Here is a 15928-nt window from a genome sequence, read left to right as displayed (position 1 = left end):
GGGCGGGAACACAGTTATAATTAGTACACTGCGAATTGACCACAAGAATCCAAAACAGATATAGTACTTGACAAAAACAGAATAATTTCAAACCTAGATTACATTGGGATATTGTGAAGGCCCTGAATTTGTCTGAGCCGTCTCAGTCCTTCTCCTTCCAATAGGCTTCCCCTTTAATTTCCAATTAATTAGCCAGCATCAGCTGCGCATAAGTGGGGTTGTGATGGAGACGCGAATGAAGATGTGTTCAAACCTCAATTCCGAAGCGTCTCTATTCCGTTTGTTTTTGTAGTATCTGGGATCTACATCTGTTTATATTAGTTACTGTGCTGTTACTAAACAGTAATGAATTACGGCAGTGTTACGTTACTACACATAATAGGAAATGCACAATGCGCACTGGGGTACCGGGAACTGTAGAGCACGAGGGGTTTTGACCAAACGGAAACTAACTGTACTCCCGTCTCCTGCCGGGTCATTTCTCCACAACACAAATATCACAGTGGCGACGAGGTGATTAAACTACATAAACGGACATTGCTTGAAGGGAAGAATGTTGCGTGAGTAATGAAACTCAAAATAATTATGTAATTCGTCAGTTATTTTTTATTTTCTTTCGCCAGTAGAGAAGGCTAAGCACTGCTAGTACAGTATTCAGGAGCTGCCAAGTAGCAAGACTATTGGAGTCCAGAATAGCGACACTGCCCTCTGGTGGTAAAAAAAAAAAAACGGTCATTGAACCCATTGAAATTAGGCGATCTCAGTGGAGAAATATTGTCAAGAAAAAAAAGGAAGAAGGAACGTACATTATTACAAATGAGTGCAGTGAAATGAAGTAATTGCAGAAACTTCTGAAGTGAAGAATTAGATGAAAATTAAGGAATACAAGGAATAAGGAAACTGAACAATTAACTGTGAAAATGGCAATCATTGGTGGAGTACCAGAGTTTGAGGCTACAAAAGAGGATTTTGATTCCTATTTGGAACGTTTTGAGCGTTGGCTGGCTGCAAATTAAATCAAAGATGAAAAGAAAGCAGACGTATTTCTCAGTGTTTTGGGTCCAACTGAGTATGGATTGCTGAAAGGTCTCATTGAACCAATAAAAGCAGTGGAGTTGAACTATGCAGAACTGACTGAAACTCTTTCAAGGTATTTCAAGACTAAGCCAATTCTCATTGCAGAACGTTTCAGATATTACCAACTTCACCAGGTTCAAGGGGAAACCGTGGCTGACTACATCCTTGCTTTAAAAAGGCTGGCAAGTACATGTGAGTTTGCATGATTTCTTGATGATGCTCTCCGAGACAAGTTTATATGTGGTCTCAAAGGTGAAGCATATCACAGAAGGCTCCTGTCAGAGAAGGACCTGACGTTTAAGAAAGCCTGTGACATAGCACTTGGACTCGAGCTTGCCCACGGGGATACTATTGAGCTATCGGGACATGCAGGACGTCAGAAAGGTGTTCACAAGGTCAGTGATGCACGTGGTGAAAAAAGCTCACAAAAGTCACACTTTTTTCAGTCCTGTCCTCAAGGTTACACAAGAACAAAGCAGCCCACATCTCAAAGGTCTAAGCCAAGTTGCTACAGATGTGGGGGAGATAATCATCAGCACAGTGAATGTCGATTCCATGATGAAAAGTGCCACAATTGTGGAAAGGTTGGACATTTACAGAGTGTGTGTAAGGCCTCGAAATGCACAGCAAGAGCACACAAAGTGTCAGACGCAGCACAAGAAGAGGAAGGTACAACTGAAACAGTAGTGGAACTGTTCACAGTGTACACAGCTCAACAACAAAAATATTAAATCTATCTCAACATGGAGTTAGCGGGAAAACCAGTAAAAATGCAGCTGGACACTGGAGCGTCTGTATCTCTGGTTCCAGGGAGACTCTACAAAGAAAAACGGAAAGACTGCCCTCTTCAGCCCGCATCCATCCGCCTTTCTTCATACACTGGTGACACTATTCCTGTGTTATGGCAGATCCAGGTACCAGTCCGGTATGAGGGGAAGGAGTGGACGCTTCCCCGCTGTATGAGGGGAAGGAGTGTCATTGTTAAAGGAGAAAAATCAGCCTTGCTAGGCAGAAACTGGCTACAAAAGATGAAGTTGAACTGGGGAGAAATCTTCAGTCTGAGAAATGACAAACCAGTGAGTCAGGCTACACTCACTAACATGCTGGAGACGCACAAATAACTTTTCAAAGATGGCTACGGTGAAATACAAGACTTCACAGCAAAAGTCAGAGTGCAAGAAGGAACCAAGCTTATCTTTCACAAGCCACGTCCGGTTCCCTATGCTCTTAAGGAAGCAGTAGAGAAGGAACTGGACCGCCTACAGAAGAATAACATAATCACGAAAGTAGCGAGGAGCGACTGGGCCGCTACGATTGTTGTAGTTCCAAAGAAAGACAAGACCGTCAGAATGTGCGGTGACTACAAGGTCACAGTAAATCGCTGCATACTACCAGAGGAATATCCACTACCAAACGCTGAAGATCTGTTTGCCACTCTAGCTGGTGGGAAGGTTTTCAGTAAGCTGGACCTGGCATTCGCTTATCAGCAACTGAAGCTGGATCCGGAGTCAGAACAGTATCTGACCATCAATACACACAAGGGGCTATTCAGATTCAATCGCTTGGCCTATGGAATCTCGACAGCTCCAGCGATATTCCAACACACAATGGATCAGATCTTGGACGGTATAGACCATGTTGTGTGCTTCATGGACGACATCCTCATGTCAGCACCAACCATTGGAGAGCACCTTGTAGTGCTGGACAAAGTGATGTCAAGACTGGAGAAATATGGAGTGAGAATGAAACGCAGCAAGTGTGAGTTCCTCCAGGACTCAGTGGAGTATCTCGGATACAAGATTGATGCACAAGGCCTGCACCCAACCAACAGCAAGGTGGAAGCAATCGTAAACGCACCAGCACCCACAAATATCTCAGAGCTGAGGTCATTTTTGGGGCTCCTGAACTATTATGGAAAGTTTGTGGCAAACTTGTCCACATTGTTGCATCCGCTTCACCAACTGCTGCAGGCCGATACAAAGTGGAATTGGTCCCCACAATGCGAAGAAGCATTCAAGACTTGCAAACAGCGTCTGCTAAAGAGCAAGTGGCTTGCCCACTACAACACAGAGATGAAGTTGAGACTTGCGTGTGATTCATCTCTATATGGAGTAGGAGCCGTCATCTCACATGTTCTACCGTCAGGTGAAGAACACCCTATTGCATTTGCATCACAGACTCTGTCACCAAGTGAGAAAAATTATGCTCAAATTGAGAAGGAAGCCCTGAGCATAATATTCGGAGTGAAGAAGTTTCACAAATACCTCTACTGGAAGGAAGCTCCAACTGCTGACAGATCACAAGCCTCTGTTGGCCATCCTTGGACCAAAATCAGCTATACAAACCCTTGCTGCACTTCGAATGCAACGTTGGGCTAAGATATTGTTAGCCTACGACTACGAGATTGAGTACAGACGATCCAGTGATCACGCAAATGCCGATGCACTATTGAGACTATCGTGCAATAGTGACTCCGACAGTGAAGATGATAGAGCAGTCTTCCAGATCTCTCTCATTGATGAACTGCCCATATCTGCTTCTGACATAGCAAAGGAAACAAGGAAAGACCCAGTGCTTTCCAAAGTCTTGGACTTAACATTAGGCGGTTGGCCAACCTTCGTAAATGACGATAACCTTCGTCCATTCATCGACAGGAAAGACCAGTTGTCCACTGATCAAGGGTGTGTTCTGTGGGGATCAAGGGTGGTGGTACCTCACAAATTCCAGAGGAGACTGCTATCTGACCTGCAGTGTTCTGCATCCAGGGATCACTCGACTGAAAGCACTCGCTCGCAGTTATCTGTGGTGGCCTGGACTGGATCAGGACATTCAACAGCATGTAGGCCACTGCTCACCTTGTGAAGCTGTTCGCAACAAGCCTGCTGCTGCACCTCTTCATCCATGGTCCTGGGCTGCTACACCTTGGGAACCATCCATGTGGATTACGCCGAAATTGACAAGCAACATTTCCTTGTTGTCGTTGATGTCCATTCCAAGTGGATGGAAGTGTTCCCTACTCAACTGACCACAGCTGGGAAGACCATCAATCTTTTCAGACACCTGTTTGCATCCTTTGGACTAGTCAAGGAGCTCGTATCGGACAATGGCCCTCCGTTCACGTCAAACGATTTTGAAATGTTTCTCAAGAACAACGGAGTAAGGCACATCCTGTCACCACCTTACCATCCGGCATCAAACGGAGCAGCGGAGAGAGCCGTGCAAACCTTTAAGAAGGCCTGGACTAGACTCGAGGTTCAGTCTGTGCCCACCCACCAAAGGCTTCCCCGGTTCCTGTTTACTTACTGTAACACACCACACACAGTAACGGAATGTACACCAGCTGAACTTTTCCCGAAACGCCAACCACCTTCCCCGCCTGACATTGTTGAAAACAGACTTGTCAAGCACTGTGGCAAAGCACCAGCTACAGCAGAAGAAAGCTCATGACAGACACTCAAAGACTGTCAGAGAATTCAAAGAGGAAGAGAGAGTGATGGTACGTGATTTCAGACACCCCAAGCGCATGTGGAACTCAGGTGTGATCTTGCAGCGCAGAGGACCTTTGACTTACCAAGTCCAAATTGGTCATCGCCAGGTCAACGTTCATGTGGATCATCTGCTACGGTCCAACGCCCCAGCAGAGACATGCCGAGAGAACAAGAACAATAACGACCCCCAGGACTATTCTCCTGACTGTGGACGTACGGGAGAGACAGAGCCTGACCTTCCACCCGAACCTGGCCCACCACAGGAAGCCCAGGAGGAGCGGAGATATCCTATTCGACAGCGAAGGGCACCTCAAAAGCTTGACCTGTGAGTTGAGCTGGTTAAGGAGGTAACAGACAGTAAAACAAACACTTTAATATGTCCTTGATAAAAGGAAAGGAAAGGGACATTACCTGGGTTAGTTATTAGGACACAAACTCCATCTTCGGGGCAGAATAATCCCCTGGATTTGTGCTGGGCTCTGAAAAGTCTGTTTCAACCCAATAGTTGAAATTTTTTAAAGAATGCATTGTTCAGATATTGCATTAGTAGTTACCTAACATATTTACCTTGTTCTCTGGGAGTTAAACACTATGGGGGAGGAGTGTAGTACCTGGGATCTACATCTGTTTATATTAGTTACTGTGCTGTTACTAAGCAGTAATGCATTACGGCAGTGTTACGTTACTACACCTAATAGGAAATGCTACCCAAAACATATCCCAGTCTGCTTGATCATAGCAATCTTGAAGTGTGGATTCCGATTGGTCAGACCAGCGATGAATAGTCCCTAGCATGTGTACTTCCTGTTTGAGTTTCTGCCTATAGGAAGGGAGGAGCAAAATGGAGTCGTGATCAGATTTCCCAAAGGGAGGGCGGGGGAGGGTCGTGTTGGCATCCCGGAAGTTGGAGTAGAAGTGAAAGTGTTTTAGCAGCATGAGTACTGCAGTCAATATGTTGATGGAACTTCAGTAGCATTTTCCTCATTTGCTTTGTTAACATCCCCAGTTTCAATAAATGTGGTCTCAGGATATGTGGTTTCCAGTTTGCATAAAGTCCAGTGAAGTTCTTTGAGGGCCGTCATGGTATCGGCTTGAGGGGGAATATACACTGCTGTGACTACAACCAAAGAGAATTCTCTTGGGAGATAATACGGTTGGCACTTGATTGAGAGTTATTCTTGGTCGGGTAAACAAAAGGACTTGAGTTCACAATCACACCATGAGTAGTTAATTATGAAACATACACCCCCGCCCTTCTTCCCAGAGCGATATTTATTCCTGTCTGCGAGATGAACTGAGAACCCGACTGACTGTACGGACTCAGACAGTATATCCCGAGAGAGCCATGTTTCCGTGAAACAGAGTATGTTACAATCCCTGATATCTCTCTGGAAGGAAATCCTCACCCAGAGCTCATCAAATTTATTATCCAGAAACTGAACATTAGCGAGTAATATACTCGGAAGCAGTGAGTCGTGTGCTTGCCTCCTGAGTCAGACTAGACGTCCACTCCGAGTACCTCTCCTCCGCCGGCGGTGTTTTGAGTCAGCCTCTGGAATCACTTCAAATGCCCTGGGAGGTACAAACAAAGGATCCGATTCGGGAAAGTCATATTCCTGGTCGTAATGCTGGTGAGTTACCATTGCACTGATATCCAAAAGTTCTTCCCACCTGTATATAACACACATTTTCTGGGCTAATAATGTAAGAAATACTGCAAAGTTTCCTAAGAGCTAGAAGCACGGCAGCAGCATTTTATCAGTGCATCTAATGTTCTTGGTATTTCCTTTTGTGAGTTGGGGATGCATGAAGTGATGTTTGCCTTTTTACATTGAATAATTTACCGTCCAACATCCCTGTGTTCTGGCTTTGTAAGTATAGCCCAGGTTTGTGGAGGGAACCCTTTCTATTCAAGCAGACTCGTCTGTCTCATGAAGAGCTGTGAATAGAAGTGACTGTTTGCGCTATCCTCCTAGTTATGTGGGAGTCAATTTGAACATTTTATTTTGGCCTGATTTTGACTACATTCTGATCTAAAGTGTGATGTTTTGTCTACTGTAAATATGAGCAGCCCACTGATTTTGCAACTGTACCTTTGCCCTTGAAGTCCTGCGTTCACGTGTATGTGTAGACTACCATCTTCTTTGGACGCCAGGTCCCGGTAAATTCTTAATGGACAACTGGAAAGAGAATGTGGTAAGTTGAAGTTGAACATTTTCTTCCTCTTCTGTTCATGCTGGTTTGAACAGTGACTACAATAACTCAGGTCTGTGTACAGTTCCTTCAGAGAGCATTCATGCATTCATACACCTTGATTTATTCCACACTGTTACAACCTGAATTACAATCTTACCCATCTATATTTTCAATAATTGTATTGAAAATGAACAGAAATTTACATAAGTATTCACTGCCAACGGTGATTCTAAGAGCTTTGCCAACCTGGACCGTACAATATCTGCACACTTAAATTCTTCAAGCTCTAAGTTGATCATAGCTAGACAGCCATTTAAGTCAACTTGGACACTTGAACATTCAACGTTGTCTTGTAAGCAACTCATGTATATTTGGCCTCATTTAGGTTATTGTGCTGCTGGAAGTTGAGTCTTCCAGTGTCTGTTGGAAAGCAGACAACCAGGTTTTCCTCTAGGATTGTGCTTCACACTATGCCTTTTATTTTCTCTTCAAAAACTCTAGTCCTTGCCGATGACAAGCAAACACACATGCTTCAGCCACCACCAAGCTTGATAATATGAAGACTGGTACGCAGTCATTTTGTCTTTGCCTCAAACAAAACACTTTGTGTTCAGGATATTAAGTGAACTTCTTTGCTGCTTGTTATGTGGTATTGCTGATATGGGCAGCGTAGCTGTACGCGGAAGACTGCTTTTTATAGCCTTAATGGCCCATGTATCCAAGACCTTCAAGTTCTTCTTGGTGTGATGTAATTTGTGGATTAAAATAAAGACTAAATTATGTGAGTGGACATGTTTCATAATATTGAACAAAGGACACCAAGTCTGGTCTATGCTGCTTAGTTTAATTCAGATCAAACAGCACAGTTTAGAAGATCAACATTGTTTTGAAGAAATACTTTAGTACACAAAGTGCACTAAGTATTATGGTAACAATGTTATTTGAAATAAAGTTCATTTTTTGGGGTTAATGTTTTATTTCTCCATTCATCCTCTTGACCATGCCTTGCTGCAGCACCAGGGATAAGGATCCAGAGGGGCCTCATTTCAAAACATGTTACCACACACAAATTATGCCTATGACCAAATACACAATTAATGTGATTTACATTGATTTTACACTCAATTGAGATTTCAGAAGGAGGCGAGAGGACCGGAAAGAAAGACATCCACCCAATGAAGAGGAAGATATCCAAGTAGTCTCTCTGGTCTTTGTTCCTCAGAAGATTGCCTGCAAAACAAAAATGGTCAACCCCAGCATTCTACTCCCCAGTTGTGTGAGTGCATTAGTGTGTGTGCCTCACGTTTAGCCACAGGTGTACGCCACATCCAGGTACTTGTAGGTTCCTACACAGGGATCTCCATACAGAGAGTTGGACACCGGGACGTCACACTGGCTCTTCCCATTACACCTGTGTCAACGACAGGAACAGGTTAACACTACAGTCATGTTTCTACAGTCCAAGTTAACACTACAGTCATGCATTTCTACAGGTAGAAGTTAACACTACAGTACACTGCAGGTTTCAGTACCTCTTTGCCACCTTACTGGCAGTGGTGGATTGGCTGAGGCAGTTGGTGTTGGCTAGTTGGTTAGCGGGCCGATTAAAGGAACACACTAGCTGGTCACGGCGGCCATAGTTGGCACTGTGGATCTGGATCGTACCTTCATCTGAGGGAAAGGAGGAAGGAGAAAGGGGGATGAGGTAAGGCTCGATGTCTTTGGTGTACAAGTGATGGTAATAAACAGTGTATAATACTGCTCTACAATATCATCATATGAGATGTGACTACACTGTACAGCAGTGTTGACCAGCTTACAACATTCTAATAGAGCAGCATACTACCCTGCATCCCACTGCTGGCTTGCTTCTGAAACTAAGCAGGGTTGGTCCTGTTGAGTCCCTGGATGTGTGACCAGATGCTGCTGGAGGTGGTGTTGAAGTGCCGGTAGGAGGCACCCTTTGCTCTGGTCTAAAAAAAGATCCCATAGCCCTGTGTAGGGTGCAGTCTTTCTGATGGGACGTTAAACGGGTGTCCTGACTCTGGACACTAAAGAACCCATGGCACATATCGTAAGAGTAGGGGTGTTAACCCCGGTGTCCTGGCTAAATTCCCAAATCTGGCTCTCATACCATCATGGTCACCTAATCATCCACAGCTTACAATTGGCTCATTCATCCTCCTCTCCCTGTAACTATTCCCCAGGTCATTGCTGTAATTGAGAATGTATTCAGTCAACTTACTTGGTAAAATAATGTCTAAAAATAAAAAAATAGAGCCCCACATTCTCGTAGGGCATCGGAGCCTCGCCCCACATTCTCGTAGGGCATCGGAGCCTCGCCCCACATTCTCGTAGGGCATCGGAGCCTCGCCCCACATTCTCGTAGGGCATCGGAGCCTCGCCCCACATTCTCGTAGGGCATCGGAGCCTCGCCCCACATTCTCGTAGGGCATCGGAGCCTCGCCCCACATTCTCGGAGGGCATCGGAGCCTCGCCCCACATTCTCGGAGGGCATCGGAGCCTCGCCCCACATTCTCGGAGGGCATCGGAGCCTCGCCCCACATTCTCGGAGGGCATCGGAGCCTCGCCCCACATTCTCGGAGGGCATCGGAGCCTCGCCCCACATTCTCGGAGGGCATCGGAGCCTCGCCCCACATTCTCGGAGGGCATCGGAGCCTCGCCCCACATTCTCGGAGGGCATCGGAGCCTCGCCCCACATTCTCGGAGGGCATCGGAGCCTCGCCCCACATTCTCGGAGGGCATCGGAGCCTCGCCCCACATTCTAGGAGGGCATCGGAGCCTCACCACATTCTAGGAGGGCATCGGAGCCTCACCACATTCTAGGAGGGCATCGGAGCCTCGCCCCACATTCTAGGAGGGCATCGGAGCCTCACCACATTCTAGGAGGGCATCGGAGCCTCACCACATTCTAGGAGGGCATCGGAGCCTCACCACATTCTAGGAGGGCATCAGAGCCTCACCACATTCTAGGAGGGCATCAGAGCCTCACCACATTCTAGGAGGGCATCAGAGCCTCACCACATTCTAGGAGGGCATCAGAGCCTCACCACATTCTAGGAGGGCATCAGAGCCTCACCACATTCTAGGAGGGCATCAGAGCCTCACCACATTCTAGGAGGGCATCAGAGCCTCACCACATTCTAGGAGGGCATCAGAGCCTCACCACATTCTAGGAGGGCATCGGAGCCTCACCACATTCTAGGAGGGCATCGGAGCCTCACCACATTCTAGGAGGGCATCAGAGCCTCACCACATTCTAGGAGGGCATCAGAGCCTCACCACATTCTAGGAGGGCACCAGAGCCTCACCACATTCTAGTTGAACATCAGAGCCTTACCACATTCTAGTTGAACATCAGAGCCTTACCACATTCTAGTTGAACATCAGAGCCTTACCACATTCTAGTTGAGCATCAGAGCCTTCACACGTGATGCTGCGTGCTGCCAAGACAAACAAACAGGAATTACACACCACACTGCCCACTGCTGGGCAGACATAAATAAAATACATACATTTTCATAGCAGACATTAGCCTGGTGTAGTATTTTGTATTAATATACATAGAAACAGACTGACTTGCTGGGCTGCAGGTGTAGGTGGTATCCAGGTATTTGTAGATTCCAACACAGGGGTCAGAAGTACGGAAGACTTCAGTGTTCACTTCACACACCTGTTTCCCATTGCACCTGGGGGATATCAGGAGGTAAGATGAGTTATGGCTGGGATTTAATCAAACGCGGTGTCAACAAGCATGCAGCGCTTGACATTTAAAGCACACATTTGCAGTGTTTACTGTGAACATCAGGAAAATTGGCTTTAAAAAGGCACATTGATACTGCAATGTGCTTTTCAACAACGTGCCTCTGAATCCCAGCCGGTCTTTAAACACTGACTGAGTACCTCTGTGAGAGGACCTCCAGGGTGCCCGTCTGTGAACACTGTGTGTTGGTCAGCTGGTTGGCAGGTCGTCCTTCTCTGCAGGTGGTTCCGTCAGTCCTTCCATACAGAGCTCTCTCAATGAAGATCACTCCAGAATCTAGCAGGGCAAGAAAACTCAACATGTAAAGAAACAGACAGCACTATGGAGAGACCATCAGGATAGAATGTGTGTGTTCTTACCACAGATCAGGAACTGGACGTTTTCTCCATTGTCACAAGTGACCAATCTCGTCGCTGAGTGAGAAACATAATTACCATAACGTTATAGATGTGGATGTGCGCACACACACAACCACCCACACACACAACCAAACATACACAACCACCCACACACACAAACATAGACAACCACCCACACACACACACAACCACCCAACCACCCACACACACCCACCCACCCACACAACCAAACATAGACAACCACCCCACACACACATAGACAACCACCCACACACACATAGACAACCACCCACACACACACATAGACAACCACCCACACACACATAGACAACCACCCACACACACATAGACAACCACCCACACAGACAACCACCCACACAGACAACCACCCACACACACAGACAACCACCCACACACACAGACAACCACCCACACACACAACCACCCACACACACAACCACCCACACACACAAACTGGTCGGTCGGGTTTAACTAAGAACTGTGTACCTGCAGCTGGTAGTGTACAGCAAACTGCAGCCAGCACTGAAACACATCACAGCTAGTTCAGCTTTTCTAACCTTGGTCAGTCTCATCGCAATTCTTTACAGAAGAGTAGTGTACAGCATATACAGTAAGTATATAAATAATGTACAGTATATAGTATGGTACTGCGTATAGACAGACATGGGAAATCACCTAGTCCTCAGATAATACAGGATGCTGTATATTAGACCTGGGTCATACTGTTGATATTGGACTTCAAATACTTTCAATACAAACTGATATAGAAACATCTGGAAAATACTGGAATGTATATTTTAAACGCCCTCAAATACATATTTTGTTACAAGTCAGTCAGTATACTCACAGGTGAACGCAGTCAGTCTGACAAGGAGCATGATGCTGGGTACAGGTGTGGTAGTAGCTGGTTCAGTTGTAGTAGTAACACGTAAGATGTTACAGATGGTCACCTGGACAAATACACCTAACATTTATTGATACTTGCCAAGAACAGATCCTTGTTTGCAAAGCATCAACCAGGAACACAAAGCACAGCAGATTAGCAGTCAACTCGGCAACACAGAACTAAAATCTCACGCCAGCTCAAACCACATGTACTGTGTGATGGTGCCGTCCTTCCGTTACGCAATCACCACAGCATGAAGCCCATTTTAGTTATCGTTGGGTTTTATTTTCTCTGGGTGTCAATCTACCTGTGAACATGTCACGTAATACAGTTTCAGTAAACAGTTTGGTTAATTCTCCACGGGAGACAATCTAATTAACCAGTGCTTAATTTTAGCCGGCTGGCACCTTCCTGTTTTAGACTATCGTTGGGAACCTTTTTAGCCAGATTCAGTACCTCTCCCAGAATTTCATTTTTTACAATGTAAAATGTAAAAACGAGAGATATGGTCTTTTGGCAGGAACATGTCAGACATCTCCAGTGAGAGTACTACTCATCATTGGGTGAGTCAGTGATACTGGTAACTATTTTCAGTGTCACTGACTTGCCGAATGATGCTACGTATAGTCTGAGACCAGGCTGCAATGCGATGATATGCATACAATGATTTATTACAAAAGTGATATTCCTTCATGCGTTCCGGTACCTCAGAATTCCCCAGGTCACCCCCTTCTCGCGCTCACTTTTTGTTCCGGCACCTACCAATTTACCAATTAAGCACTGAATTTAACAAAGTTTTCATGCGCAGGTCTTCCCATATTCACATAGATGACTACACCATATGTGATTGAATCGCAAGACAGCGTTATATTGGTTTTTCATTTCAATAGTACAATCGCCAGTTACCATAGATTAACATAATTTACGCCATTTGCTAAGTCCTTTGTTGTTTCTTTATTGGACCAATTACACGTGTACACTTTGATTGTTTCAAGTTGTTTGTATTGTTTGCTTATCTCACCCTGAGCTGGCCTGTTTCTCCTGCGTCTCTGAAAGAAGCTTGTTCAGGTATTAATGATTATATATCCTATGGCAGACGTCCCCAATTACATTCAGCCGTGGGACGATTTTGCTTTACGGGAATTCTATTAATGCCCCTGGCCTGCGCCCCGGGTGAACCCGGTAAGCGTTGATTGACTCCGTTTTGAACTAGGCCGCCTCCCGGCATTGAGCTGGGTGCCCCAAATTTGGTCGGATGGAGAATTTTACACACCATGCTTACATCACTGGGTCCGTAATCAACCAATCAAACTTTATTGGTATGGTAATATTTACCTAATTTGTCAAATCCAAAAAGAGGGTTAGCAAGTTTAAGTTACATGAATCAATCAATGATTCAAATGGAAAACAGATTGTATTTTTGCCTTTGGGTTGTCCCCAAACTTTCTGGTTACACAGCTAGAATGAGATTAAGAAGGATTAGACAGTGAAGTCATCAAATTGAAGATTATCCAGGAAGTATATCGGCATTGGAAGCCAAATTGAACTCCCAATGAATGGAGCTGACCGAAACAATGGAAACAGTTGGCTCCGATACTTACGGGTCTCGTTCATGACATCTCCGTCTAATCCCTCTCTCTCATTTTTTATTTTTGAACCTTTATTTAACTAGTCAAGTCAGTTAAGTTAATATTCTCCTCACATAAATCAAGTGATATCAGAAGAGATTTAGGGGAAGAGCTTTCACTGATTCAGATGAACACCCACTTTCACAGTAATTGTCCTCTGTTACAAAATGTTGATTTATCACCATCTCTAATGTTCTTGGTATACCGTTTCCTTTTGTGAGTTGAAGGAGATGCATGAAATGTTTGCCTGTTTACATTGAATAATAATTTACCCTCCAATATCCCTGTGTTTTGGCTTTGTTGGTATACCCCAGGTTTTGTGGAGGGAAGACTGTTGGAAAAGCATTCCAGATGAAGCCGGTTGAGAGAATCCCAAGTGTGCAACCCTGTCAAGGCAAAGGAAGGCTACTTTTGAAGAATCTAAAATATATTTAATGTAAAACTTTTTTGGTTACATGATTCCATGTGTGTTATTTCATAGTTTTGATATCTTCACTATTATTCTACAATGTTGAAAATAGTACAAATAAATACCCTTGAATAGATGTCCATCCTTTTGAATGGTACTGTAGATTTGAGCAATAAGGCCTGAGGTGTAGTATATGGCCAATATACCACGGCTAAGGGCTGTTCTTATGTGCGACAGTGCCTGAACACAGCCCTTAGCCGTGGTATATTGGCCATATATCACAAACTCCCGAGGTGCCTTACTGCTATTATAAACTAATTACCAACATAGTTATAGCAGTAAAAATAAATGTTGTCATACGGTCTGATATGCCATGGCTGTCAGCCAATCAGCTTTCAGGGCTTGAACCACCCAGTTTATCATTGATTTTTGACTACTGTAAATATGAGCACCCCACTGCTTTTTTTGTATGTGTAGACTAGCATCTTCTTTGGACGCCAGGTCCTGGTAAATTCTTAATGGACAACTGGAAAGAGTTGAACATTTTCTTTCTCTTCTGTTCATGCTGCTGGGTTGGACAGTGAGGTAGTGTCAGATACTACAATAACTCAGGTCTGTGTGTAAAGTGCCTTCAGAAAGCATTCATACACCTCGACTTACTCCACTTTGTGTTACAGCCTGAATTCAAAATGGATGACGAAATAATTCTCACCCATCTACACATTTAATACATTTTTTGCAAATGTATTGAAAATGCAATATAGAAATCTCATTTAGATAAGTATTCAAACCCCCGAGTCACATGTTAGAATCACCTTTGTCAGTGATTACAGCTGTGAACCTTTCTGGGTCTAACAGCACACCTGGACTGTACAAAACTTGCACATTAAATTCTTCAAGCTCTGTCAAGTTGCTTGTTGACCATAACTAGACAACAATTGAAGTCTAGCCTTACTTATGAGTTGATTTAAGCCAAAACTAAGTAACTGCAGTGTATTGCGTTTTAGGTTATTAAAATATGAAGACTGGTACTCGTGTTGTTTGCCCCAAACAAACCATGTATCCAAGACCTTCAAATGTTTTAATCCTTCTTGGTGTAATATCATTTGTGGATTCAAATAAAGTATTTAGTGTGTAAGGACATGTTTCATAATATTGAACAAAAGACCAAGTCTTGTCTTTATGCTGCTTAGTTTAATTCAGACCAACCACCACAGTTCTTAGTGAAAATCAGACCAACCACCTCAGTTATATCTACCTATATCTATCCTACCATGCCTTTCTAAGGTCTTCGAAAGCCAAGTCAACAAACAGATTACCGACCATTTCGAATCTCACCATACCTTCTCTGCTATGCAATCTGGTTTCAGAGCTGGTCATGGGTGCACCTCAGCCACGCTCAAGGTCCTAAATGATATCTTAACCGCCATCGATAAGAAACATTACTGTGCAGCCGTATTCATTGTTCTGGCCAAGGCTTTCGACTCTGTCAATCACCACATCCTCATCGGCAGACTCAACAGCCTTGGTTTCTCAAATGATTGCCTCGCCTGGTGCACCAACTACTTCTCTGATAGAGTTCAGTGTGTCAAATCGGAGGGTCTGTTGTCCGGACCTCTGGCAGTCTCTATGGGGGTGCCACAGGGTTCAATTCTTGGACCGACTCTCTTCTCTGTATACATCAATGAGGTCGCTCTTGCTGCTGGTGAGTCTCTGATCCACCTCTACGCAGACGACACCATTCTGTATACTTCCGGCCCTTCTTTGGACACTGTGTTAACAACCCTCCAGGCAAGCTTCAATGCCATACAACTCTCCTTCCGTGGCCTCCAATTGCTCTTAAATACAAGTAAAACTAGATGCATGCTCTTCAACCGATCGCTACCTGCACCTACCCGCCTGTCCAACATCACTACTCTGGACGGCTCTGACTTAGAATACGTGGACAACTACTTAGGTGTCTGGTTAGACTGTAAACTCTCCTTCCAGACCCATATCAAACAGCTCCAATCCAAAGTTAAATCTAGAATTGGCTTCCTATTTCGCAACAAAGCATCCTTCACTCATGCTGCCAAACATA

At 44.7% G+C, this 15928-nt stretch overlaps 1 protein-coding gene across 1 annotated transcript; it reads right to left on the bottom strand.

The window, feature by feature from the left end:
* Window positions 1–7591: 7591 nt before the first annotated feature.
* Window positions 7592–11874, bottom strand: LOC110520830 (L-rhamnose-binding lectin CSL2). The gene is made up of 9 exons (XM_036940811.2): window positions 11773–11874; window positions 11412–11447; window positions 10905–10958; window positions 10686–10821; window positions 10362–10471; window positions 10181–10225; window positions 8294–8432; window positions 8065–8172; window positions 7592–7991 (listed from the first exon to the last, which is right to left on the bottom strand). The coding sequence occupies exons 1-8, from the start codon at window positions 11801–11803 to the stop codon at window positions 8067–8069; spliced, it is 657 nt and encodes a 218-aa protein (XP_036796706.1). The 5' UTR covers window positions 11804–11874; the 3' UTR covers window positions 7592–7991; window positions 8065–8066.
* Window positions 11875–15928: the final 4054 nt, after the last annotated feature.

Source organism: Oncorhynchus mykiss, chromosome 2, assembly GCF_057628025.1.
Source record: "Oncorhynchus mykiss isolate SJ-2025 chromosome 2, ASM5762802v1, whole genome shotgun sequence".
Lineage (NCBI taxonomy): Eukaryota > Metazoa > Chordata > Actinopteri > Salmoniformes > Salmonidae > Oncorhynchus > Oncorhynchus mykiss.
Note: the sequence above shows the minus strand (reverse complement) of the source record. Positions and strands in the feature narration are given on the sequence as shown.

Excerpts from the sequence above, each read along its gene's own strand:
- LOC110520830 (XM_036940811.2), bottom strand. The coding sequence starts at position 11,803 with ATGCTCCTTGTCAGACTGACTGCGTTCACCT. Across the intron at positions 10,822-10,904 it reads CGTCCAGTTCCTGATCTGTG|ATTCTGGAGTGATCTTCATT; the intron begins GTAAGAACACAC and ends TTGCCCTGCTAG. Across the intron at positions 8,433-10,180 it reads TGATGCTCAACTAGAATGTG|ATGAAGGTACGATCCAGATC; the intron begins GTAAGGCTCTGA and ends CCTTTCCCTCAG.